Source organism: Euwallacea fornicatus, chromosome 8 (genome assembly GCF_040115645.1).
Source record: "Euwallacea fornicatus isolate EFF26 chromosome 8, ASM4011564v1, whole genome shotgun sequence".
NCBI classification, from domain to species: domain Eukaryota; kingdom Metazoa; phylum Arthropoda; class Insecta; order Coleoptera; family Curculionidae; genus Euwallacea; species Euwallacea fornicatus.
The window spans coordinates 4,474,969-4,501,661 of record NC_089548.1 but is presented as its reverse complement, the minus strand read 5'-3'; the positions used below and the strand labels follow the sequence as shown (position 1 = coordinate 4,501,661).

Below are 26,693 nucleotides of genomic sequence, written 5' to 3'. Positions count from 1 at the left end.
CAACAATGTTGGTTTGTAAATTTATTTAAGAGCAAGTAGGAATTTATAGATGATGGCTTATGCAAAATTTACACTATCGTATTAACTAACTATACGAACTCTTCATCGTGGCATTCTCGAAAACCTCATCTTAGAACGAAAACGATTGCATATTATTACGAAGCAAAGGAAAAAATAAATTAACGTGGATTTATAAATAACAAATTAGAATATCGAGGAGTCAATTATTTACAAAAAAAAATGTTCACTTTTACAGTTGCGTTTAAACTTATTAGGGAGTAATCTGGACTTAAAATTGGTAAGTAAATTCTAGATTAGATTATTGTTGTGCAGGCGCTTTAGTTCGGGATTGAATGTGACGTTTTACTGGGGAAAATGTGATTTTCATTGTGTAATTAAATTGGAAGACGTATGAAGGATCTATAATTTTCATTTTTCGAGCAAAAGAGAACAGTTGCTGGATATCAAAGCCGAACTAAAACAGCATACACGAAATTTTAGTTGAACACATTGTCCTCTAGTGGTAGAGTTTGGCCCTGGTTATTCATCGTAAAATTTCAGCAATACTATTTACATCTTCTGTAACTTTGAACAGCAAAACTGAGGTATTTCTGTGTGGGTGTATGATCCTGTTGGTTAGGTACAACTTAATACTGTCTGCTTATTATGTGTATTGGCCTTTTTGTAAAATGTATCAAAATATCTTGGTTTCTTTGAAACGCATTAGAAAAATAACGAGCACGAAAACCAGAGCCAATTATTTTGAAGTTGCCTAGATTTCTGGTCAAACTATTTATTCGTTAGATGATAATTTAAAGGCCGAAGAACCGATGACTTCGTGAACAATCGAGACGCGTAAAAGATGGGCAACTTCAAATAAATTGTAGTCGATATTGAAAAGTATAGGCAAACATGTATAGAATACCTGGTTTCATTATATTACAATTACAAACTATCCGTTAAATTAGATCTTAAAAATCTGCCAACTTACCAATGTAGTGATTTGCCTAATTATCACTTGTCGGTGACCCATTGCGGGGGTGCCAACAAGAAATTAATCTAAACAAGCAAAACGATTTTTCAGTGATTGGGAATATTGTTACCGATATCACGATTGGATCGTTTCACTTTTACAAAATTAAATAACCAATCGATACTGGGGACAATTTTACACAACAATCGTCTACATTATCGATCAACAATAAATTAAAAAGTGGGATAAAATGGATGTTCACCTACGTATTCTGCTACTCTAGAAATATACAGGATTTTCCCTAAACATACAGCGCAAATTTAAGGTGATATTTCTCGAGTCAAAATAAGAAAGTTCCTATAAACGTGTGTCCGCAATCACCTCACTTCCAAATTATAGGGTGTCAAAGATCATAAAAGCATATAGGTTTTTTATTCTTCTTTTTAAAAGTTGGTCAATTTAACTCTACCTCTCACCGTTTAATAACAAATAAATTGCCCGGGGGTTAGTCTATGGAAGCTGCACCTTGACATTTTTTCGTCTGTGATTTCATTTTCGAGTTGCAAACTCTTGCAGATATCTAAAGCAGCTTAACTGAAGTCAAAAAATTAAAATAAATGTGCTAAAATTTTTAAAACCTACGAAAATGGTTTAAAATTCAATCTTCTATATATCTAATATCGCCTTCAATTTGTGCCTCACGTTTACGAAAAACCCGGTACATAAATACATGTACATATAGAGAGAGCTGTGTAGAGTAGTTTTTAATGAAAATTAATTCGCGTCAAAAGTCGGAAGCAAAATCATAGCAGCATATTTTATAACATAAATGTATAAGGGCTCTAAAGCACGGGAGACATTTTTCTTTTTTTAAGACCAAAAGTAAATTATGTTCCACTTTCAGCGTAAACGCTAAAATTTTGAAACTTAAACCATTTCTCACAGAGAACAAACCACCTATTTAATAATATATGATGATATAATTGTCTTAGAATACCTTTAAGTATGCACGCCATTGGAAAATACAAGCACGATGCAGCGTGTTGTAATTGCCGATTTTGATGCGTGGGTAAGGAAGAAAAGAGTTGGCGTATTTCGTCCAACATATCAGGAAGCTAATGTCTTTTTGAAAAATGTTGATAATTTCTTGTAGAAACGAAAACAATGTCATAAGAAACTTATTTAAAAAATAAAGCTACGTTACAACTTGGTTGGGTTAATATTCAGTTCAGTAGGGTCCACAAGAAGCCGGACGCCCCGCATACACCAAATTTGAATGACACGGGACAGTGCAAAATGTTGTTTGAAAAATTTTATGTCGATATTAAATTAATATTTTTAATTTCAAACTAGAATTGGGACATATACTCTCATTGACATGCGTGGAGTAAAACTTCTTACCGCACGGGTACGTGCGAAAACTACCCTAAGCTAATATTTAATTGAATTTCGAGAAGATAAAGAAATTAAAACACAAGCTCTCGTAGGAAAACATTGTACTTAACACATGCCAAAGCGTCTTTATCGTACTCGATTGTTGACAACTGCAATCGACGTGCGGCTAAATATGACTTTCCGCATTTATTAGGTAAATAACTATTCTACACATCATGTTTCATGATTGGAACGAAGGGTGCTAAATCTAAAAAATGGTACGCAATCGCTTCTCTTCAATAATACAAGTAAACCAAATTTGCTATTTTTAAAATTAACCAAATTAAAACAATGTAAATAAACCGACCTTACATCAAGTAGAAAAGGATCCCCCTAGATTACTGTTTTTGTAATAACGATTAATTTTTATTCCCGAAAAGTAAAAAATATCAAATCTGCTAATACTAATGGCAATTTTCGTTTTTTTTTCAGATGTCTCCAGCACTAATAGGGAGTTTTTTTTTATAGTATAAAGATAAAATACTCCTTTCTTAAATGCACACCTTTCTACTTAACCGAATCTATGTTTTAACAGTTTTTAAGATTTCTATGGAGAGAATCAAATTTGGGCCACTTAATAGTGTATATCCCACAACATCTACCAATCTGTAGACTTCCTGCTTCAACTGAGAACTTAATTCATGTGTATTCTTCAGTAGTGTTGCCCTAAAATTGAACTAAATATCTTTTAACCTATAGGAGCTTCAAAGGAAACATTGAAAACCACTTTCACCCTTTAACATCATGTACTCATAGATTTTACTTAAAATGACTAACAGCTCCTCTACAAAGGAACATGATGGTGATCTTCCATTTAATCCGCACTAACAATTTTAAGAATCACATTATTTGCACGCTTTTTTCAATTGCATAATATACAAATCGATCTAATGCTCCTAAATCTCGGAGATTTAACAACATCACTGCTCTGTTATATGAGGTTTTCAGCTTGAGAAAGAGCTCAGTTTTGAGTACAATTCTATAACAAAACATTAATGAAATCACATAAAACTACGATTAATTTGTTCATCAACGCACATAAAAAAGACTAATAAGGATTAAACGACCATTTGAAGTTCTTGGCCGTAAGTGTCAAAATTAAAAAGATTTTTTTTGACAATAAAAGGGTTTTAGAGCTTGGATTGAGGCCAACGCAAGCTAAAACCCCATATCACAGCTGTTTCTCTGAGGGCAGGATTCTGTTGACTTCGGATACGTCTTACACGGATTCCCAACAACATCCACTAAAAAAAATACGTGTAGCTGCAGGACCGTCTTCTTTCGATGTAAACGAACACAACCGAAATCAACAGACGCAGCATAGTCTTCTTCGTAACACGACCGATTTTCCCGAAACCCACACTGAAACTAGCATCATAAAGGATCACAATATATTCTACACCCCGTCGGTAGGTCAAAATTCCTAAATTCATCTCAATCGCAACAGAAATGGAGTCGGGGAAAAACTATCAACAATAATATTAACAGTGGATACAAGAAGAATTCAAGAATCCAGACACTGGGGTACCACCTGCACGCTTTGATTCTGTTTCGACTGGTGCATAACCGGGTGAGCCGTCAGCGTATACGGCAATGATCCCGGACCGTGGTTTAGGTTAACAGCCTGTTGGGGCACCTGGTGATACCGCTGCGGTACCTGCTGCATCCCTCGATGGGGGTGCGATCGCGTCGACGAGGGAGACGAATCGCAATCCATTGTTGCATAGGCCGCGGAAGGAGGCTGCTGCTGAGATTGATAAGGGTGGCTCGAGAAGGGGTCTCGAGGTCGGCTGACTAAATTTAACCCTGAAAAACAGATATACTCACTTAAGATTGGTTTAAAATAATGATTTACAAATTAATTTGAAAAAGAGTCCGAATATAGAAAATAAATGGGTTGGAGTTCCATAAGAAATTCCTATATTACTGTCGACTTTAGGCGGAAGTGGTGTACATATTTGTTTTTGAAAAAAATTTTTTTTAGTGTCTCGTGTAATAGGAAAGCAGTCAGCAATATGACAACTAAATGACGTTTTTATACGTCAAGAAATGTTATGAATTTATTAATGTATTTAAAGTAACCATACATGCATCATAAAAACAATTTTACCCGCGCTTCAACGCGCATAAAACATCGATTATAATGCAGGCGTAATAAAAAAGTTTTACATATATATTAAGCTTGTTTAATTAATAGTTGATTTAGCGACTGAAAAGTTGTAGTGTAATGTTATTTTATTACACGTTGCATGGAAGATTTTAACGTAACAGTTACTTTTTTTTAGATTGATAGTTTTTCATATCTGTCAGCTCCAAATTTACTTCGCATTCTCCCTATAAGCTCTAATTGGCCATGTTATGCTAAAAGCTTCCAACTTTCATTAACAAATTAATATAATGTTGATTTATTTAGGTTTAAAGTCTGCTTAATTAATTAATTCTTCATATATTTTTAAATTATGAAAGTCAAAATTTCAGGGTCTGATTGATCTTGAATCGATTGGAAGGTTCCTGCAAAATGAAAAATGAAAAGTTTTCAATTATCATACAAAATATCTCCCTTATTTTATTTTTAGAGTCAGTAATTAATTGTGCTTTTCAATTAATTAAACCCTAAATGAAACTCTAAAAATAATTTTTCAATTATTTACCTTAACTACATTGTAAACAATTTAATACTAATACAATGGATTCGACGGACTTCGAAAATCGACTACAACAGATTTAAATTACAGCAAATTTAGTGACATTTCTATCAAATGGAACTAGAACCGTTTTTAATACAGACTTGAAACGTTTTCCCGTTATTTTTACGTGCACAATTCAACTCTAGAGAAATATCTAAAGAATACACCCAATCAAACTTCCATGGAATCAATCAATAATTACAACAAAACAGCATTACACTGATAACGCCAGTCTTCAATTGTCCAGTTTTGGTGTTCCTAACACCAATTTAAACGGTCAACTTTATTTTGCACTGATAGAGCTGGAACCTTTAGCTGTCTTCTGCTAAAATGACCTGGAGTTTGGTTTTTTCCTGTCAGTTTCCACCAAAATACTAACACCTGTATTTTTCAACGTTGCATTTAAAAGTTAAAGTGGGATGTTATAGGATTTCTTTTTGTTATTTTAACTAAAAAGCGATCCTGATTTTCAGTGATGAATTTAATATAACTTCTCCTGGGTCAATATTTTAGGGTTCCCAACTCCAGAAATCTTGAATAAGTTTTCGAAACAACTCCTTGGGCAACAACTGCCTCTGTTCGTGCAATTTCTCTTTGGAACATGCCCTGTTCGGAAAGAGCAATAAATCTCTTCCTCTGAACGTCTGATAACCCCACACAAGACTGCATCAGAACACATGCAGCAGAGGGGCTATAGTACAGGAACAAATCTGATCATGTTTTTATGAATTCAATTGTTGTTAGTAGTAAACAAATTCGATTTTTATTCGCTTGTTACGTTTTTGCAAGATAAAAATTAAATACAAACATAAAAATTACTGCAAAAGAAAAAACCGGACGATTCCATATAAGTTTGGCTGTGTGTATATTGATACAACCATGAAAAGAACGTATTCTGTCTGTGACCATTCTAGATCTAGAGTAAATAGGATAAAATCAATCTAATGAAGAAACCAAAATTTATAAATTTTATAAAGCAAGTACATCTATGAAACAGCCAAAATGTGTTATTCATATACACATGTACGGCAGTGGCAAAATGCACTTTCATGCAGAATAAAGACAACTCTACACACCTATTATGTTAAGTCAAATACCTGTATTAAATTAGAGTGGTTACTGATAACCATATCACTATGTTAGTCATTGGTTTGGGTTAGACCCTAAAATGAAGGGAAAATCCCGGTTAATACCAACACCCATTTTGAAGACATGCAACATAAACACTCCTTTGATATAAGTCTTACCGTGCTGACTACCGCTCACATCAATCCCCACCACCGCCGGACTGCTAGTGGCGCTATTGCCAGCAGCGGTGTTCGTCCCCTCGTCTGAGGTTCGTTTAAAGAAACCGTGTTGCAGCGCATAGTACGGGGTGATCCTAGTTTTGGGGTCGTAATCGAGCATACGAGAAATTAGGTCCTGTGGACGGTAACAGTTAAGATTAATGTCAATACTGAAAGCTATAACCTACGTTTTAATTGTTTACAAAGTGGTAGGCGGTGAACATTTGTTGTTAATATATTTATTTATTATTTTCTGCTTGAAGTGTGCAAGAGTGAAATGAGTAAAGAAAAAATGGAGATACCAAGACTTAATGCTTTGCAAATCAAAACTACATGGGAAATACTTACAAAAGTAATAAGTTTACCTTAAACTTGAGATAATCCGACTGAGAGTGTCCTGGTTCGCCAGCACGACGACTGCCAGGCCCACCGTTGTCGACGCCTAAAATATCCTGCAAGCGTCGCGCGCCGGGCGGTTTGTACTTTTTCCCATCTTTGCTCTTCTTCAAGATATACCTGCAAAAAGCAGATGCGTAAAAATCTACAAAAACCATATTAATTTACTGCAGACCTTCGGTCGCCAGGAACTTTCTCAAAAAACTTCCTCGTCTTTGTCGCCTGGTCTAATAGATGTTTCGGAGGCATTCCCAACACCTCGACGATTTTGTTCATCTGGTCCACCTCGTTCGAGCCACTAAACAACGGTTCGCCCGTGTGCATTTCAACTAAAATACATCCTAAAGACCACATGTCAATGGCCAAATCATACGATATTCCTAGTAGGACTTCGGGCGACCGATAGAACCTCGATTGAATGTATTGGTATATCTGTAATATCATCACCATGAAGACAACTTTTATTAGTAAATTATACAGTGTGTCCCAAATTGATAATCAGTCATGACATAATGGGATGATTCGGGTTTAGACTGAAAGTATTTATGCAACATGTTACTCAATAGTCCGCACAAAATTCACAGATTCCCGTGGTCGAAATTCGAGTAAGTAATCGAAGTTACTCGGTGTTCGAATTATTGAGCCGTAAAAAATGATGGAAAAAAATGCTTAAGATTTAAATCGACCATGGTAATACATAACACTCTACTCATTTTGGCAGCTAGCGATATGTATCTTGAGGCCATGCATGAATATTTTAAAGCAAAAGAACAATACCTTGTTGCAATATGCTTATTAATAATGCGGTATTGCCAGAAATTTTGAGAGGATGTGAACCCTTGACATCTCGGCTAAATAAATCTAAATGCGATGAGATTTAACACTGGCATATTTCACAAAATACAGTATTTTTAATATATATATATATATATACAAAATCTTTATTTCGCACGAAATAGGCTATCGACTTTTTGGTCTTTCTGCCCGTATTTTTAATATTTCTTTATAATTTACCGAAAGTATATGGTGTGACAGGAAAGTTCAGGTTCCCTTATATTAGATTTAGATGTTTTCTAAGCTTAAAATCTCTTAAATGAACCTCAAACCGTATTTTTAAGTGTCACCAATGGTAAACTTTATGAGAATTTCATTTGTTTATATGGTACTTTTCTAGTATCAGGAAAATTTCATAGGTAATTTTCCGTGCTCACCCGGTACATGACAAATCTGGAACACACCGTATATAGATGACAGTCTCACCCGTTGGCCCAACTGACAGGAGCTACCGAAGTCCACGATTTTAATCGCTGACCGTTTAGGATTGCACAGGAGAATGTTTTCCGGTTTCAGATCACAATGAATTATACTAAGTTCGGGCGTAGACAGGAACAGCAACGCCGTACACAATTGCTGAGCGAACTTTCGAGTCAAGTTGAGCGAAACTCCCCTGAAGTTAGTATTCCGCAACAGATCGTACAGGTTATACGAGAGTAATTCGAACACTAGGCATAGGTGATTCCGCCATATGAAATGTCTTTTTAATTTCACTGCAAAAGACGAACAAAAGTTAACAAGAGTTAAGAGGATTTTTAAACTAACCTTACCTATATAATACTTGTTCTCGGCATCAGCCTTATTCATCATCTCGAGCAGCTTTACCTCTATCTGAGCCTGGTTGAGAAACGGTTTCTTATTTTTAATGATTTTGACGGCTACATTACACTGTTCCGTGTGATCGAACGCTTTTACCACTTGGCCGAACGAGCCTTTACCGATGAGGGAATCAATCTCGTACCTGCAATAATTTTAATATGATTTACTTCAGTGGGAAGGAATCTTTATTCTTTCTCATTGAAGCTTCATTAAAAATGGTACAATATTATTAAAAGATTTCTTGTTAAATCGAACTCGATTTAAAAACATTTGAAGTTCTTAGCGGTGTAGATCCTTTCCATATATACATCAAAATTTCAGCTAAATATCTCAGAAACTGTAGGGGCTAGGAGGAAGGAAGCTAAAGGAAAAATTATTGAACATTTGAAAGCTTAATAACACCCTATAGCAGGAGATACATATATGCATTTCTGACCAAATCCATATGGACTTTTTTTTAATATTACTCTGAGGAATCTACATTATAGTTTAGTTACTTGAATGCCGATTTGCCCTGTATATCGATCTCATTTGATTCTTGAACCGCTATCTCTAATCATTTTTACTGGCTATTGTCGAAGTACTATAGGAATACTTCCCGAATATTTTAACAAAATAGTCAACATCAGGTTGTGATATATTCTTTAAATATTGCCGAAGGATAGCAGCACAGAATTTTATAACCAATTACCCAAATATTTTCCAAGCATTTCTGTAATATATTTTTTAAATATTAAATAATTTTATGCTGCAAGCATTGAGATCGACATTAAGATACATGATGCAGTAACTTCGACAAGCCACTACTCTAAATCCCTAAATATCGCAATAAAAATCAACATAGTAAAGTGAGAAATATAGATAAATCAAAAACAAGAAAAAATTCTTACAAACCTCCCCTCAAAAAATTCTCCGGGATAAATTAGCATTGTAACAACTTTCCACCACGTTCTTCCACTACGTACAAATCCTTCTTACACGCTGGCCATCTCTAACATTGCTACTCATTTTTGAATCGCCTACATTAAAGAATGGCCTACCTAAACCCAAACAAGGCCTCGAAAATCCCAGAACTCTGATTGCAGCAATTAGTAGGGAACATTGAAAGAGTACCTGGTTTAGACGATACTCTGAGCGCGTCTCGAATTAAAAGCCCAACAACATTTAGTTGTTTATATGATTAACTGATACTGAACCAAAATAAAGGATATGGATCGATAAACCAATAAAATGCAAATATTTTGTGCTTTTACTACCTGGTGGTGAGTCTATTGTATTTTTACGGCCGAAGATATAAAGTCCTAAACTTTGCCCTAAACAAATCTAACTTAGAAGGTCTATAGTGTGCATAAAACATGACCGATAACAGGCAAACATTTTTACCAGAACGTAATAGTTTTGCTTATCTAAATAAATTCTGTAAACAAATTCAGTGCAATTGGGTCAGCCACGCAGCAGGCATTTTCAAAGTCCGAAAAAAAGCAAACAAATCCTTAATGTAAAAATGTTCACTGCAAATAAAACTCAAACAAGAGCGGATGAATGTTTTAAAGGTTTTTATCAAAGGGGAATAATTTTGATTATAATTTCTGTGCCCTTAATTCTGCAAACTCCATAAGGTATTGTTTATACATCGATGAGATTTCATTAATGCGCAGATTCCGCCTTTACTACTGACCTGTCCAGGAACTTTTCACCAGGTTTAATAATGTAGTCGTGGTTGTCGTCGTCGTACCCGTCATTGTAAATTTTCCGTTCTTTCTTGTGGGAACTATCATCGCCTTGTATTTGGGCCGCCCTTCTCTTCTTCTTAGCGTAATAGACCTATAAAAAAAATTCGTTAACTTTCTCCAACAGAATGCTAAAAATAATATAAAACAAAACGAGGGGGTGGCAGACGCAATTACAGGAAAAACGGAGTTTCCAAGCAATATGGTGCCCGGTCACGATTCTTCGATGTGTTGAGTTGTCGACTGGGCCGTCACTTTTGGTCGCCATAACTTTTCCAACGGGCGCGGATCGCGTCGAGCATACGAAATAAAGCATATTTTATTTAAAACTGACTTTCGGATACGTCCCGTAACTGGAAACGTAAGTGTTCGGCTGCAGCTGCAACTATTATTCTGATTCTATTGTCAAATGGGGCCTCTGGGTGGGGTTTAGATGGGTTCATTTACAGCTGATAGCGCCAAATCTCAAACTTTTGCGTGGGACTTTCAATAATTTGAAGGCGAAGTAGACACTCAATAAACACTGGCGGTAAAATTATATTAAAAAAAGAAAAAAAAAAAACTACCAGTGACTTATTCATATAAAAAAATATATATTTTTTTTAAATCGCGGCTTATTTCCTCTTTCGAAACAATTTTCTGCTATGACGTCCGAATCAAAAGTTGCTAAAACATTGGGAAACATAAGAAAAAATACTGGACAAAAAGTTTAAACCGTTCCGGAAAAATACCAAATTCCGTAGGAACGCAAGACTCGCAAACCTGTGAACACGTTTGCGCGCGCGTAAAATTCTCTGTAAGAGTGGGCAATGATTAACTCTGTAAATATGCAGATTTAGAAGTTTTTTACGAACAAGAATTAAAACGAAGCCGCTTTATAAATTTTTTAATTTCGCCAGATGCGAAATTTGACATACGCTGTTTATATAAAATTAATTTATAGTAAAAATTTACACAAAAGAGGCTGTGTAAAATAGCCTCCATTTTCTCATGCACATAAGTGCATTCTTCTTCGGAAGTTAATATCTGCTCTATTCTATAATTGAATGTCATGTTTTATAATGGTGCATTTGTTATTGATGCGGTTCCATAAATCTTCCTCAGTTGCAATGGTCGAGTCTACAAATTCTTTTAACGGCTTCCCAAAGAAAAAAAGTATAATTTATTTAAATGAGTTGCGCCGTTCAAACGGTTTAGTGAAATAACTGTACCAACCAAATATCAACCAATATTACCTGCCCACACGTTTATGTTAAACTGTCTTGGGTAATGATGGGTTATAACGTATGGATTTTGATCTGAATATTCATGGCTGTTCCGAACATTTTTCTCAGCTTAAAGCGACCTTCATTCGTGAAAAAAAAAACGGTCATGTGAAAATCGACGTCTCCTCTAGGATGAAATGACAAAAAAAATCTTCCAAGAGTTTCGCCGAAGCATTTCCTGAGCTTTTCGGCATGGATGCTGCAGATCACATCGCATAATTCGATGGACCGTGTAATATTAAGTTACCGGAATATTCTTCGGGTACTGCTATGGGGTCCATTTTTAATACAGTCTAGAACACACGCTTCTCATTTCGTGCGTTCACTGCGTAAACGGGATCTTCAGCGTTGTTTAGGCAAGGAGAACCCGTTTCCCAAGCTCTTCGTTCAACATTGGCAAATGTTCGACGCTATAAAATCTTCTTCAGTTTTCCTCGGCGCTTATGCGGCAATTACCCTCTTAAGATTCCAATAGCAAGAGCACATCATCTTGATCGTAAAATAAAACCTTTTCAGACATTTTTATCAATAAATAACACGATAAACAAGACGTCGACAAAATTTTATTAAGCGGATGCATACATTTGAGTAATATCAGATTTGACCACAGTAACCACGTGTATTTGTTCGACTTAATCGATTTTTATCAGGAATAGACGGTTTTGCAAAAAAAAATAATAAAAATAAAAATTCCTTGTCCTGCATATTTCTTGGAAATCAACCGAATCCGAACAAGCATTCCTACGATTTTTTTTCTGATTTTAACCCGAGAAATGTTAATTTAGATTTTGGCCGCATATTTAAGAAACGCCTTGTACAGTAGATAGTCGCACGTTTGCACTTTTAACGAAGAGTTCATATTTTAACTATCACAGGGATGTACATAAGCACTTACCTCGTTGATGTGTTTGTAAGTCTTAATGAGGTCTACGCTAAGTTTTCTCAAAGGTGCGGTGGATGGATCCCGGAATGTAAGCGGTATTCGAGCTTGCATCGCTTGGATGTCGGTGGAAGATGGGGCGCTGCTGGCGAGAGTACCCGACATGGTACTGCAGAGGGGGTCGTCCGCCACCAGTCTTCCATAGAGAGGCACATGTCGCCTTTGGCCGCCCGGATCCCCGCCACTCGAGCTTGATATCGGTACTGGAAAGACAGGCGAAATTCAATTAGACCGACGTCGCGATGCGAGATTGCGAAGAAAAATAACCAATAAATAAGTTGCTGATGAGATTTCCTCAGTTCGTATGAAATCCACTTCAAGACTAAGCAATATTTCATTTTCAAGTCATTTGGCGCGCTAACCCCCGCTAATCCCGATATCTCGACCTGAGCCCTGGTAACAAGAGGACCCCGCAACAGTTGGCCTATGACGGGAGGGGTGGCTGCACTCCAGTGGGGCGCAATACTCTCGTTACCGGAAAAATGCCAAATCGTATGCGATTTTTCATGCAGAAAGTCCGATTATTCAAAGAGCGAATTTATTCATGTAGAAAAATCCACTTTTAGTGTAGTTAACACGATTAAACGAGGCCTTGAAGACGCTAGTTTACTACTCAACAAGATGCTGCGTTGAAACGTAACAAAATAAGAAACTCTGTGCATTACTTTTACAGCGAAACTCCAAGATAAAATGACGATCCTCGGTATCTTTGAAATTTCACATTTCATGATTGGACGAGCTTGAATCAGGGCACTAAATGACCCGTTTTTCGGTAATAAAAAATCAAAAACCGCGTTCAACTCATCCTAAAAATAAAATTTTCATAGCATTTCTTTCCCATTACCGAAAACTGAAATAAGTCAAAAGCATGACGAGATTCTTCCGCATATGAGAATCGAAATTTTTCCTTAGTCTCTAGACATGCTATTGAAATTATTAAAGAATTAAAGAATTGCAGGTGAGTTTATTCAATTATTTTGATAAATTTAATACTTCGATGTTGATTTTTTTTTCACTCAACTTCTGCTTCTGGTGCCAACTTCAGAATTTGAAATAGAATTCCATAGTTTTTATATTTTTTTACAGAGAACATTTTTCTGAATTTAATGATATACGACAAGTTAATCTTAAAACATTTTTTAAATAAAAAGAAAATTCAAAATGTTGAACAATACGACTTATATATCCATCTGTATTGTCAAGGGGTCATCTGCGTTGTATTCCATCTCATCCTATTGTATTATCTCGTATGAAGACGCCTGACGCAATGGACAAGTGGCGCCCAGATGATATTCAGCAAGAAGCGACATGATGAAGCCGCCCTTAATCATTGGAACCACATCATTCTTCTTCATAATTTTCTGTGAGCAGTTATGTTGCAAGTGCGATTCTTGTACATCAGGTCTTTAGTGCAATAAAAATAGTTATTAGTGCCGTTATTAACGACAATTATTAAGAATCAATTTTGACAAATACATTTTTAAATGCACAAGATAAATCCTATTTGTAATATTCAAGCCAATGCGTTAGTCCTCAAAGAAACTATTTTTTTTTAATTTGTTCGCTTTAAGCTTGTTTTAACATTAACTTGTTAAACATCATTAAATTCAGAAAAGTATTTTCTATTAATAAATGTGGAAAGACAATAAAAATATGGAGTTTTATTTAAATTCTCAAGTGGACACCTGACGCAGAAGTTGAGTAAAAAAATCAACTTTGGCGTTATTTAATCGCCTGAAAAACACCGGTTTATTTGGTTTTTAGTTCACCAAAATCCGTTCATAAATAACCGAGTTATAGCTTCGCCCGTTTTTTAGACACCCTGTATATGTACATTTCTGGATTAAATTCTAACATATTTGGGTAAACGAACGTTTTATTTTCAATAAAAAATATTCCGAGGATACAGGCAAGGAATAGTCACTGTGAAAGCACAATTGTCGGGGCGATTTATTGGTTATACACACAGTGCACAAGATTCCAAGACATTTCGTGAAGTCCCAGGACACTGTTATATTGCAAGACATGTTTTAAACAATTACAAATAGATATTCACTTTCATTTATCACCCGGTATAGAGTGTGCCATTTAAAGAATTATACCTCTAGATACACCGGTAAACCATGTTACGTGAAGAAGGAACGCCTCTGGATTCGACCTGAGAAAATCAATTGGACATTATTTTTGAAATTTGAACGAGCTTTCGCCTTATGCTAATGAAGCGGGCTCGAAAATGGCGAAATTTTCAAAATAAGCCGTATATCGTTCGTTCGCTTGAAAAAAAAAGGGGGCAACTCTTGAGGAAGGTCCATCGTAGTATGGCCATTAATAAGTGAGACACTCGACAAAGGAATGGGTTGTATTTATTTGAATCAATTGTCGTCCATTAACTATTATGTACACGGAAATTTTATCTGACACAAACGCACGAATAAGGTAGAGGTGTACCTCAGACCCAGCGCAGTGTTTCCAGCAAGTTGAACGTAGGAGTACGACGACTGCTGGCTTATTGCTTTATTTACGTACTTACAGTTTCACGTGAAGCTTTTCTTGGACAAATCGTACAATTCACGCGTTTTCCAATTTTTCATAAAATTTTTGTGAGGGTACATGAAATAGCAAAAAGATAATATTACTTCTTATAGAATATCAGAGGTAAGTGAGATGATCCTCTTATTAGTAAACTTTCAGCTAGGAATAATTTTCTTACAAATGAAGCTTTCAGCATGCTTACTTGCAGCCTTCTAGAAAACAATTAGGAAAATGATGGAGCTCCGAATTTACAGAATATCGAACGTGTGAAGATGCGAATGAATGCCCTCCATCACAAACAAATTTCTCGAATGCTCAGCAGATAAAATATTTTTTATTTAGTTTAACAGGAAAACGCAAATAGAACTCATTCAGACGGGAGCCAGATGTAGACATCGAACATAAATTGCAAAAAAATTGTAAATTAAATAACAGAAGGAAAAAATAGAAATACGAATGGTACGACAAAATGTGTTTCGTGAGAAGTTTAGCCGAATAAAATCAACTGAGAATTTATCTCCACGTCAAATATTCAGATGTATTATGTCTCATGAGATGTATTAACATCCGAGAATCGAAAATAAGATCCTATAAATGTTACAATAATTAGAATACCTAGAATTCAAGAAAGCCAAGTAAATCGTGGCAAGAACTTACAACTGCGAAGTTTGAGGAATACCTTGGAATATTAATTACAGAAAAAGTGCATCATTGAAATTGTGAACATAGAGAACTGGGGAAATGCGATGCCTTTCCTTTGCATGGCGTGACATACTTTATCAATAAATAGACTTTGTACAACATCGGAATTTGTTAACAAATTTTATAATGACGAAACGAAAACGGAAAGGTTGATAACAGATAAAATAACTGAAAGGCCTGCATTCCTTTACTAATGGAAAACAGTAAGATACGATGGAAAGATTCCTACCTATTCTTACGTTCAAAAAAATGGAAAAGTCGTTTATTACCTCGTGCATAATGTTGATGATGTTAGAGGGGCAAAAAAACCTATCTGAAATAAACTACTGAAACTCCACAGAAAGCGGCCTTGATAACATAAACGACACTTCGATGGACATTGCTTTAATTTATAATGCTATTGATATCTAGTTATATTACCCACAACAAATATAACTGGACAATGTCGTCATCTAGTAGTAGAACATTTCGCCAAGGTTTGAGATGTAACATATTTAGGACTCTTATTGACAAACGATCAAAGACGACAAATGTAGTGAAAGTATCTTCTAATAAAAATGCTATACAGAGTGATTCAAAGTTAAGTGCAAATATTTTAAGAGAGTATTTTTGGGGCCAAAATAAGACTATTTCTTCTTACAAACTTGTTTCCTAAACCGCGCCCCTTCAAAACTGAGGTAGTCGAAAGCAGGGCGAAAAAACTCTAACATATCAAACTGTGGCATCAGTTACCGATTAAATTTCATGAAATCCTGCAAGCCCTTGTTTTTTACCTTCAAAAATTATGCAAAAGTAATTTCAACAGAAAATTAACAAAAATATCGTGAGTTGCAGCGGTCCCCGTCCGCCCATGGTTCCCTTTTGTTCAACAACAATTATCTTGTAAACGGTTGATTGAGCCAAAAAAAAACGTAAGAGACCAAAACTTTAGTCTTTTTCTGTCACCTCCTGGACGATGAAAGTTGAATTTAGAATTCCTAGGTGGAGACATAAAATGTGGGCTATACAAAGCGTAGAGCTCCCCCCAACCCTTCTGAAACTAGGCTTACATCATTTTTGAAGCAAAAAATGAATCGAACGCTCATAAAACAAGGGCTTGTAGTAAATGTTCAAGAAATTTGATCGATAACTGTGGTCATAACATGACATAATCGATTTTTTCGCTCTTTCGATAACTCTAGCTACAAGGGGGTGCATTTTAGAACGCAGGTTTATGAGAAGACACACGCTTGTTTTGACCTCAAAAATGCTCTTACAATTTTGCCTTTAATTGTGAATCACTCTGTATACTCGAGCAACTCGCATTTCAAAGGGACCTAGCAGCTATCTATGAAGAGTGTAGGAGCTACCTGCGACTTCTCCACGAAGCAACAGAAGATATACACTTGTCATAGAATTTACCTAAGGTGAGCGCAATACAACAGAGAAAAATATGAATATCATGCCATGGTTTAACAACTGCTAAATGTCGCACTTGCGTTTTGCCAAGACAACGCCCCAATAAACTATCCATTATTATACCGTATCACCGTAATTCTTATTTCACGATACAGTTTATCATCGATTTGGACGAGGGTACACACCTACAGGGTGGCCCACGGAAAACTTTCCACCGAAGCGTTCTGTCTCATGACGTAAGACACGAAAACGCTTGGACTCGTCAAGATTAATTTCAAGTGGGCCATAGTTCTTTAACATAACCTCCTTCCCAGGTTTAACCTTTTAGTGGGGATGACTTTTACCCCAAAAATTTCAAGTGGAAGGGAGTACGATATTATATATTAAACTGCCATTTCAATGCCACTTTATTTTCTAATTTTGGATGGTCAGTTCTCGAGAAATTGCAATAAATTTATTTTTACTAATATGTTTTTTTTATAAATAAAAGATGAGGGGTCCGAGCGCTTTCCGCGCCGTAAGACAGAAAACGTCGGCCGCAGGTTTCGGATGAGTCACCCTGTACACATCAATCCGTGCAGCAGTGTGGGTTTAACTTTTTGCTGTTGAATTTTTTCTTCGTTCGCAAAAGCAAACATTCAGATTTTCATCGAAAAGCTTTATTTCGTCGCAGTTTGAGATGACCTCCGGGAACTAAGCATTTTTTTATATTAAACAGAAAAAAACGTACACCTGCACCCTTTCGCGTATGCGACGATCAAGATCAATATTAAACCGAAAAAAATTTCTTCTAGCCTAAAAAGGATTCTTCGGCCTATCCTTCGAAAACAAACCACTGCGTGCCTGTTCCCATTGCGGCGTCTGGAAATCGTGAGTCTGGATACGATTTGCCAGAACTAGGTTGCGCTTTCCACTGTCGCCTCCGCAGTTAACATCACGCATTACGAGTGTTGAATATCACAAGAAAATTACAAGTTTGATTCGGGCATAATTCCACAGTTATGATAAAATATCCCTTTTCCGTTAACCAAAGGATTAAAATTAATTTTGAATATCGTGTGACAGCCTGGAAGGTGTAATAGGAATTCTCTTTAAACTTCAGGTGAACACTGTCGAACGTAACTAAACGATAGACAGCAACGAGTAATAAAATAATTTTAATTAACGAGCAGTTTGGATGAGTGCTGTAAAAAATTGACGTTTCCTGAAAATTTAATATTTGAATTAATCATGGGGGTTGAAAATATGACCATAACAAAGTACTTTTAATTAAACAAAAAAAAACAAAAAACACAGGGAGGAAGTTAATTCATTAATAAAGACTGTGTTAGACCTGACATTTGCAACATGAGGCTAGTTTATAGGAAATGCAACCCACACGTTAATTATATGATAATTCCACTTATTTCAATCTACATAGTACATATACCATATCGCGGAGGCGCCATACCGGAAAACATAGGAGACACGCTACGTGTCACCTGTATCCCTAAATGCAAAATTTCGGAGAATACATCGTAATTAATATATTTTTTCCGAGCTCCAATCCATTAGCGTTGCAAATGGGGCAACTTTTTGAGTTGCAGAAAATCCCGTAAATTATAGTAAAAACTAAGGTAGAAACGCCCTAATTTGAATTTGGTTTGTTGTGTACCGTATCGATTTATCTTTGATATTTGACTCGTGAACGTAATTAATTTATTTGATTTTTAAATCTAGAATAAATCATTTTCAATCGTCGCCGCGTACACGCGTTGCAATAAAATTCGCTTGATCTATCAATAAAGAGCCAAAAGTCAATTGTTACTCATGGTAATATGGTACGTTTTAGGCGGATAAAATTGGCTATGAAAATTTACAGGGTTCTCAATAAATTAAAAAACTTACAAACCACTTCCGGTTAAACCGCCACCGGCAATAAATGTCAGTTGGTCTTAATAAATGCTGAATCGTCTCGACCCACAGATTTCTTTTTGTTAATCGAGCTTGCGAACTTTCCGCTGTAAGACCCGCAGATTTTGCTTTATTATTGAAATTTGAAAATTTTCTAACCACAGAACCAGTGTTTTTAGCTCAATTTTGAGGATTTTTCAGCTGCGCGCGGTTTTCGAAATTGTAAACTTGAGACTGACCACAGCCCCTCACAGCAGCTCGAGGCCTAGTTATCGAAGGTCAAATAGCAGTTATAAAGGGCGATCATTAAAAAAACCTCAAGGAACAATTGAAATGTCGCTGGTATGTCCAGGAGCAATTTATCTGTAAGCCAGAAATTTGATGGCAAATAATAAATTGTTTATTCCACGCTGTACGTTTACGGTTCACCGTACCATTTTATATTTTTCCGTATATGGATATATACGGAATTATATATTTATATATAATATTTTCACCCGTTATATGGATATTGACTACGGTAAACTGGGGAGAGTAAGAACGAGTACTGGGAACTAGAAAATACAGTGCAATGGGATGAAGTATCGGCAATGCGTGCAAATGTCGACATCAAAAAATTGAATAAATAGGAGAAACGAAACAAAATTGGGAAATATATTATTTATATACAGGGTGTTTCCTAACTACGTGTAAAAAATTTAAAGGCGTAATCCTCGACTGACTTTGAGTCAAAAATGTCTAATAAACATATGTCCGCAAATGCCTTGTTTCCAAGATACAGGGTGTTGACTGAAAGATGCAATAAAATTGCATTAAACGCAACTTTTCCAAATAAATGGATAGATAGAGGTGTCCCAGAGCCTAATCAGTCGTGGCCAGCAAGGTCCCCGGATTGTAATCCTCTGGATTTCTACTTTTGAGGTGATCTGAAGAGACTTGTCTATGCTGTCCCAATAAACACTCTAGATCAACTTCAGGAACGTACAATTACCGGATGTGAAACGATACGCAACACACCAGGAGTTTTCGAGAGAGTGAGACAATCATTAACAAGAAGGATGGAAGTGTGCGTTATGAGTAATGGTGGTCATTTTCAGCAATTCTTATAATTAATCATTAAAGCATTCCTCCAAAAAATTGTCTTTTCTGAAATTCAAACACCCAAATTGAGTCATTTTGGAAATAAAATCTCTTTTTCTTGTCACATTTCAACACCCTGTATCTTGGAAACAAGACATTTGCGGACACATGTTTATTAGACATTTTTGACTCAAAATCAGTCGAGGATTACGCCTTTAAATTTTTTACACGTAGTTAGGAAACACCCTGTATAAAAGCTAAATATCAAGGAACGATGTGCAAGCTAAGAAGTTATTTGGACTAAATTAAATTGAAACGTTGAATTAATGATAAATAAACGAATTTGTTCGAGTTATCTGTAGAATATGAAACTTTGAAAAACTATGATACCTTAAAGATAGTCACAATATTTTCGTTGAAACGGTCGTTTGAAGTTAAAAATATAACCGTTTATTTCCGCATAAAATTTGTTGATAAAGACTGAGCAATTTGAGGGCCTAGGTGGTGACGTATCAATCTTCCCTTCTACGTTCAATGTCCAAACTGCGTCTATAAAACGATCAGAACGCAAGGTTACAACGGATTTTTGACTCGATTTTTGATCATTACTTCAGTAAATGGATTTTTAATTTGCTTTCGGTAAATAAATCACTCCAATTGAAACACATTATTATAAAAAAAACCAACTGCTCTGCATAAAATGGGGCAACACTATTGGTTGAAGCACCTGACTTTGAGGATGGAACATTAGCCATCAATCTGGTCAGATTTCCTCAAAATCGCTGGGTGATTCATAAGTCTTCACATTACCGGTAACGAAGAGGCATAGCAACACAAAAAAAAATCAACCTTGGGGATGATTTTGAGCGATATTTTGATCAGCGGGCCTGTTAAGAATAAACCAGGGTCATTGCTAAATAACTTCAACGCACCAAAGCCAACAAATTATTTAAGGTAACTCATTAATGAGCTGTTAAAACGAATGTTAAGATATAGTTTATGAGATGGATGCAAAAATTTAAAAAAACTTCAAAATAACTTACTGTTAATAGACGATTTATTTTCTGATGCAAATAGTTTAAATGTGGAATTTTTAGTGTTTGTGCAGAAGGAGGCACAATGCATATGAACCAACTAATAAAATTACAAAATGAAAATTTGCAAGCAAATCTGCTTTGCGGTCATTCAACTGGTCACAATTGATTATTACAGATAGATAGAGAATTAAATTGAGCACAAAATAAAGCAGATAATTGGAGAAATTAAGCCAACAATGAGATGTGGTTTTTAAAGGGGATGAAAGTCAACATATGAAGCATATAATTACCTATAAATACCTATATGAACTTATACTTACTGCTAACATGTCCCGTAGATTTGAACGCTATTAAAGTTTTATCCGAATAGTATTTAAAACTAGGAAGCAAGTGACTAGAAAGTGATACCATCTCCGAATAGCTTTGAGATTTTGCCAGGAGTAAGTTAATAGCCAGCAACCAAAATAAAATGAAGGTTTATTTATATTTGCATTTTTTGCTTTATCGAAGTGGACAACACGTTACGGAAATGTGACCATACTTACCTACCAAAAACTCAAAAGTCATGCCACGCACGTAAGTATACCCCTCGGTATATACTTATCCAGGACATGAATCATGAATTTTAAACTTCCAGATGTTTCCACACTTTCTAAAAACCTCTATGACAGCGTAGGTAACACGAAATTAGTAGGTCAACAGCATTCTTTCACTAAAAATACCAACATTTATTTTTAACGATATATGCAGACAGTTCCGCGCACTTTGTGCAGACGATGATCCATTGTCTCAAAAAGTGAGAATGCAGTTTTGAAGCTATGCGACGGTGGGTTCTCACCACCTACTGTTAGACCGCAAAGAAGGTAGGTAATGTTGATTTTTTTTTCTCTCTCATGACGGAAACCCCAATGAAATGGCAAAGCAATTATTCTCAGAATGCGAATATGCAAAATCGAACGATCAGCGGACAATTTAGTTCAATGTCCTTCAAACCTACCGGCAATTAGAAATATGATTTATCAAGATCCTTCCAAACACGGGCGGTCGCCAAGGTTTGGGTTCAATCAACTGAGCCAGGTTATTTCCGTGAAACGAGTCCCAACAATTGAGAGTGGACAATGGAAATAACGAGGAAGTTTCTGAATAGTTCAGAAGGCACAGTCAAAAAATGTCTTTAAATTCTATGGTACGAGAAAAAAACCCATGAATATGTGGATTACAATAAAAAAAAAAAAAGAAAAAGAAAGAAAGAAAAAAACTTCAATGCGCGCTTGCCGAGAATCCATCCGTTCGGTTCATGGTACACTTCGCGACGTAACTGTTAAGCCCCCCGTGTAGAGTCAAAGACACGCGGTTACCAAAATATCTACGGGTTCATTCACAGGGTACCATTAATTGGAAGCGGTTCCTGTCCCCACATTCTGGCATAACAAGAACTCCGCCCAGAAATTGGGAGCTTCATAAATTTCAAACAGTTACTGTTGCAATCGTCGCAAAGAAGTCGGCTACATCCGTGATTTACTTCCTCTTGCTGTCACTTGCATCGTTACGTTTATTACTGTAAAAGTTACCTCTAAATTAGATTTAGGAGTGGGAGGGGGCGGTTTTTTCGGGGCGGATTTCGCCCTAAATTGGATTAACTCAAGGTGGCTGGAACTAGTTTTTTTATGCCCACTACGTTCTATTCCTCATAAACTAGTGAAGGCCAATAGCGCATCAAATAGGTGTACCTGCATTTATAAATAAACTAAAATGCTTGGAAACCAGAGTCTGAGATAACAAATTTAGGTCAATGTCTAGCTATCTCAGAACAAAGTTTACGGCGCTAAAAATAGATAGGCACACATTGGGAAGATTTTTTGAAGTTATTAATACTTGGAAAGTCGAATAGGAGGGTGTCGTGTAACGGTTCCAATAATGTCCATATATATTTGTCTTTTTTTCTCTGCCACACATTATAGGTCCCACAAAAGGATGACGCAGTGGATATTTGCCAAACATAAAAATTAGTCACTTTACATCCTACAAACTTCCCACAAACGCACACGATTCCACAAAATTCTGCCGCTTGGAAATGTTGCCTTTAGTGAATGGAGGAATTGCCAAGTGAAAAAACTGTAATTTATTCGCATTAAAGGAGAGAGAAAACGTCTTCCTTAATGATTAAGTCAAGATTTTGATCGGGCAAATCGAAATGATATTCAAAAAGTAATACTTATATCTAAATATCAAAAGCCTGGATGAAAGTCGCAGAGCTACGAAGACAGAAAAACTGTTCTTCTATTCTGGTAATTTTCTGTTGCAGTTTCTGCTCCAGCTGCCCGCCTTGCTCATAGAAGCCTAAATACTACAAAGACCATAACCAAAATAAGTCCCAAAATAACACAAAATCGCAGATTCAGGAACGTTGGTAAACAAGCTAGTAAAGACGTACATCCTGAAGGGGAATCCTTATTACTTGATATATCAAAAATTCTATGTCATTTGGTCCCAACTGTGTTTCTACAGGATTAAATATTTTAACTGGTGGATTGAATGTAAAAAAATCTTTAAAAAACGATAACTATTTCCAGGTTCCACATCCAGTATTATAGAGAAGTTACACAAAACATCCAATAAACAAATTTTAATAACTTATATACGGCAATATGCCACGATTTCAATTCCTCTCAAATACAATTAAATCATCTTTCAGAGCAGGGTTACAGCAGCCTATATTTGCCTTGCTTCACAAACCCTGTTATTAATTATAATGCATAAATAAATAACACAAAAAAATAGTCTTTATATCTGTAATATGAATTCTAATATCTTCATACATACCTTTTAAAACCCTATTTATAATTCGTAGTCCTAAAGCAGAAGCATATAGAATCATAGGTTTTGCCAATAATATATGGGGTTTTATCTTAGCATCACCGATATAGCGATCTAAGTACTTCATGACCTAAATGACAACAAACGGAATCAACGGTATCACATATCGCGAGACCTTATTGCTGAAATTCCTGATTTGGAAGTTCATTCAAGGAGCGTTCAACAAAAATCGCCTAAGGCCAAACTACACAACAGACTCCGAATCAAAAAACTCATGGCGTTGGAAACAAACCATCTAGGCAAGCCTACACTTACAAGACAGCATTGAAATTGGACTATTTAGCAACGAATCTCGATATAGTCTTTTAATCCAGATAGAATTAGGCATGTAATGCCCCTTTTAACACAAAATTCCACACAACATATGTTACATCCACAGTGAATGGATATGATAGTATATTATTATGATGCTGTTTGTGCATTCAGCTGGTCAATTACATTTCATAAGGAGGACTAGGAATTGATTGGTGTTATATGAAGATATTCCAAAATATTATATTGTCCTATGCTGAGTGAGAAACACTCATATTGTTCAAGTCAGATGATGTTGTCCTTCTCCTTACAGTAACCTGTGAGATCATCTTGCATAGTGACTTAAGTAACATCCAGTGAGAAGAGTGGTAACCTCAGATTCCTACTATAAAATTCCCAAAAAACATTCTCTCATTGACAAAATAAACAAGGTGTGGATAATATGGAAATTTCTGCTACCCAAAATTATATATTTAAAATATAAATAAATGTTTTAGATATTTAATTGATAACATATACTTATGAAACTGTTATTTTTATTTAAATTCACCTGGTTGTATATTTAGTAAAATTTTTTTATTATATTTGCTGAATTTTATGTTTTAACAAAATAGTTGCATTACTTTTGTCTGTAATGTGATGAAAGTATTGAATATTTTCCCCAGCTTTTTGACTTCTCAAATATCTAGATGGTTTTATTAGGAACAACAATACTTACAAATGTGATAGCTGGTACAACAATAGTGTCATTACATGAAAAAAGCTACTTCAAAACCATGAAAATCTTACAATTTCAATAGGTGTGACAAATGAATTTAAAAAAATAGTTATTATAGTACTTAAGCTGTAAGATTCTCAATTTTGGTCCAAACTTTAATGCTCAAATGCCAAAATTATCCCGTATTTGTACTTGTTATGTTTTTAGAACAAGTTGTCATGGTGACCATTGTAGGTAACAGCTCAAGAACAACCAAATCACTTTTTTACCCAATATTGCTGCTCCATAGCTTGTGAAATACTAGGACTTTTTAATTATCAGTAAAACATCAAAATGAAAATGACATATAGTCAATCTTTTAAAATTAATGTAATAGAAGTAGTTCAGATGAATGAGGTCTAGTTAAAAAAATAACAGCTCTTGGTGTTTATCAAATCTCTCACCAGCAACTGTCAACTTCAAAAAAATTGCAAAAATATAAAAAATATGGCAGCAGTAATCATAAATTTTCTCATGCCAATAGTTCTATTACTTTTCGGTTGTTCAGAAAACTACTTGAGTTAACTTAATCACAAGTGAGTTTCCTGTAATGTTTGTTTACGTCAGAATTAAATTGTAGAGCTAAACTTAAGACTGAACATCCTGAAGAGCTCACCAAACGCTAACTTGAAGATACTGTTTGTTCAAATAAGGAACCTGTCTTAAGTAACTTCAGCAAAAATAGATTAAGTATATATATTCGTACTAGAGATTACTTACTTTTTTGCTTGTTCTTATCCATGAGCATATTAACGTGGTCGTGTTTATGCCACGCCATTGAAGGAGGAGAAACCATATAAAGAGGTCAACCAAAGCACCCCGCCGGACCACCGCCTATGGCGACGAATTCGTCGCCCAAGGGTCTTTTACAGGGTCTCCTCCGTCGCCATGCTCACTTGGACTTAGTAAACAATCCCGCGTGCTCTAGGGCCACTAACCTTTTGTCCACACCACAGTTCACAAGGTGGATTTCCGGATTAGTTCCACACGGATCCCTACTGCACAATGGCTTATACTTATAAGCGTACAATTTCGTCAATGATGTGGAAACGCGAGGAAACATATTTGCATTTCGTCAATGCCGCCATTCGAGATGTAAACATTTAGGAGAAACGACGACGTCAAAGTAGAAAACACGAAGGACGAAGGACGTAGCCTCGACGCTCCACGAAATCACTTCTCTCTGCCTACCTTCCCTCAGTCGCGCCGAATAATGGGCCTGTCTGGGAACCACGACGGACGTAATGCAAGGGTCAAAAACACCAAGCAAAACAATAACAACGACGAAGTAGAAAAGCACTTATCACCCCGTGTTATTGGTCTCTGGACTGGAACGTGCCCGGAAATGGCCAGTTTTCCACTTTTCGGTTATAGAAAACACACCGAGCACAACAAAATACTACACGTGCGTTAAAAGTGAGGAATTATTCGAGGCCACTTCCACAATCGGTCGACTTCTAGAGCCTCTTTCGCCATGCCACTGGCACTGTTCCTGTCGAGAATTTAGCCGCGGTTTCACACACACACAAAAGGCTGCTCACTTCCTGAGAAGTCCCTCAATTCATAACACATAACAATAATGATTTTTTCACTTGAAATCACTGCACGACACAAGGAAATCGGAGGGCGACAATCGCTCCCATTCCCGTTCCGAAATATTTAAGGGAGCAGGGAGCATCAAACGAAACGAATGGAGAAATCCGAGATAAATGTCGAATGTCAATCTTTGGCACATCGGACATGCGCATACATAGCATTCCAATTGTCGAAGTCAAGGCGGTAGTGGCAAGAAAAATCCGCT

The 26,693-nt window shown here is 36.1% G+C and overlaps 1 protein-coding gene and 1 long non-coding RNA gene across 9 annotated transcripts; one reads left to right on the top strand and one right to left on the bottom strand.

Moving 5' to 3' along the window:
• Positions 1–8: 8 nt before the first annotated feature.
• mnb (minibrain) lies at positions 9–26,604 on the bottom strand. 3 transcript variants are annotated; one of them, XM_066285343.1, is made up of 10 exons: positions 21,327–21,469; positions 12,320–12,567; positions 10,108–10,253; positions 8,381–8,571; positions 8,037–8,323; positions 6,952–7,208; positions 6,746–6,896; positions 6,342–6,516; positions 6,192–6,257; positions 4,083–4,213 (listed from the first exon to the last, which is right to left on the bottom strand). In XM_066285343.1, the coding sequence occupies exons 1-9, from the start codon at positions 21,415–21,417 to the stop codon at positions 6,238–6,240; spliced, it is 1,566 nt and encodes a 521-aa protein (XP_066141440.1). In that variant the 5' UTR covers positions 21,418–21,469; the 3' UTR covers positions 4,083–4,213; positions 6,192–6,237. The 3 variants fall into 3 exon arrangements, with proteins under 3 accessions (XP_066141439.1, XP_066141438.1, XP_066141440.1); XM_066285342.1 differs by lacking the exons at positions 6,192–6,257; positions 21,327–21,469 and adding an exon at positions 25,613–26,604 and having other exon boundaries at positions 9–4,213; XM_066285341.1 differs by lacking the exon at positions 6,192–6,257 and having other exon boundaries at positions 9–4,213; positions 21,327–21,468.
• On the top strand, positions 14,796–23,396 carry LOC136340910 (uncharacterized). 6 transcript variants are annotated; one of them, XR_010732400.1, is made up of 6 exons: positions 14,796–15,019; positions 15,083–17,004; positions 21,182–21,446; positions 21,517–21,582; positions 21,644–21,869; positions 23,312–23,396. It is a non-coding gene; the product is annotated as an uncharacterized lncRNA (long non-coding RNA). The 6 variants fall into 6 exon arrangements; XR_010732397.1 differs by having other exon boundaries at positions 15,083–21,446; positions 21,644–21,696; positions 21,757–21,869; XR_010732398.1 differs by having other exon boundaries at positions 15,105–21,446.
• Positions 26,605–26,693: the final 89 nt, after the last annotated feature.

What these genes read in the sequence shown, in the direction of transcription:
- mnb (XM_066285341.1), bottom strand. Translation starts at nt 21,417, where the DNA reads ATGGTATCACTTTCTAGTCACTTGCTTCCTAGTTTTAAATACTATTCG. An exon ending in CTTACAAACACATCAACGAG is followed by an intron (nt 10,254 to 12,319) that starts GTAAGTGCTTAT and finishes TTTTTTTTATAG; the next exon opens with GTCTATTACGCTAAGAAGAA. An exon ending in CCTGTCAGTTGGGCCAACGG is followed by an intron (nt 7,209 to 8,036) that starts GTGAGACTGTCA and finishes ATGATATTACAG; the next exon opens with ATATACCAATACATTCAATC.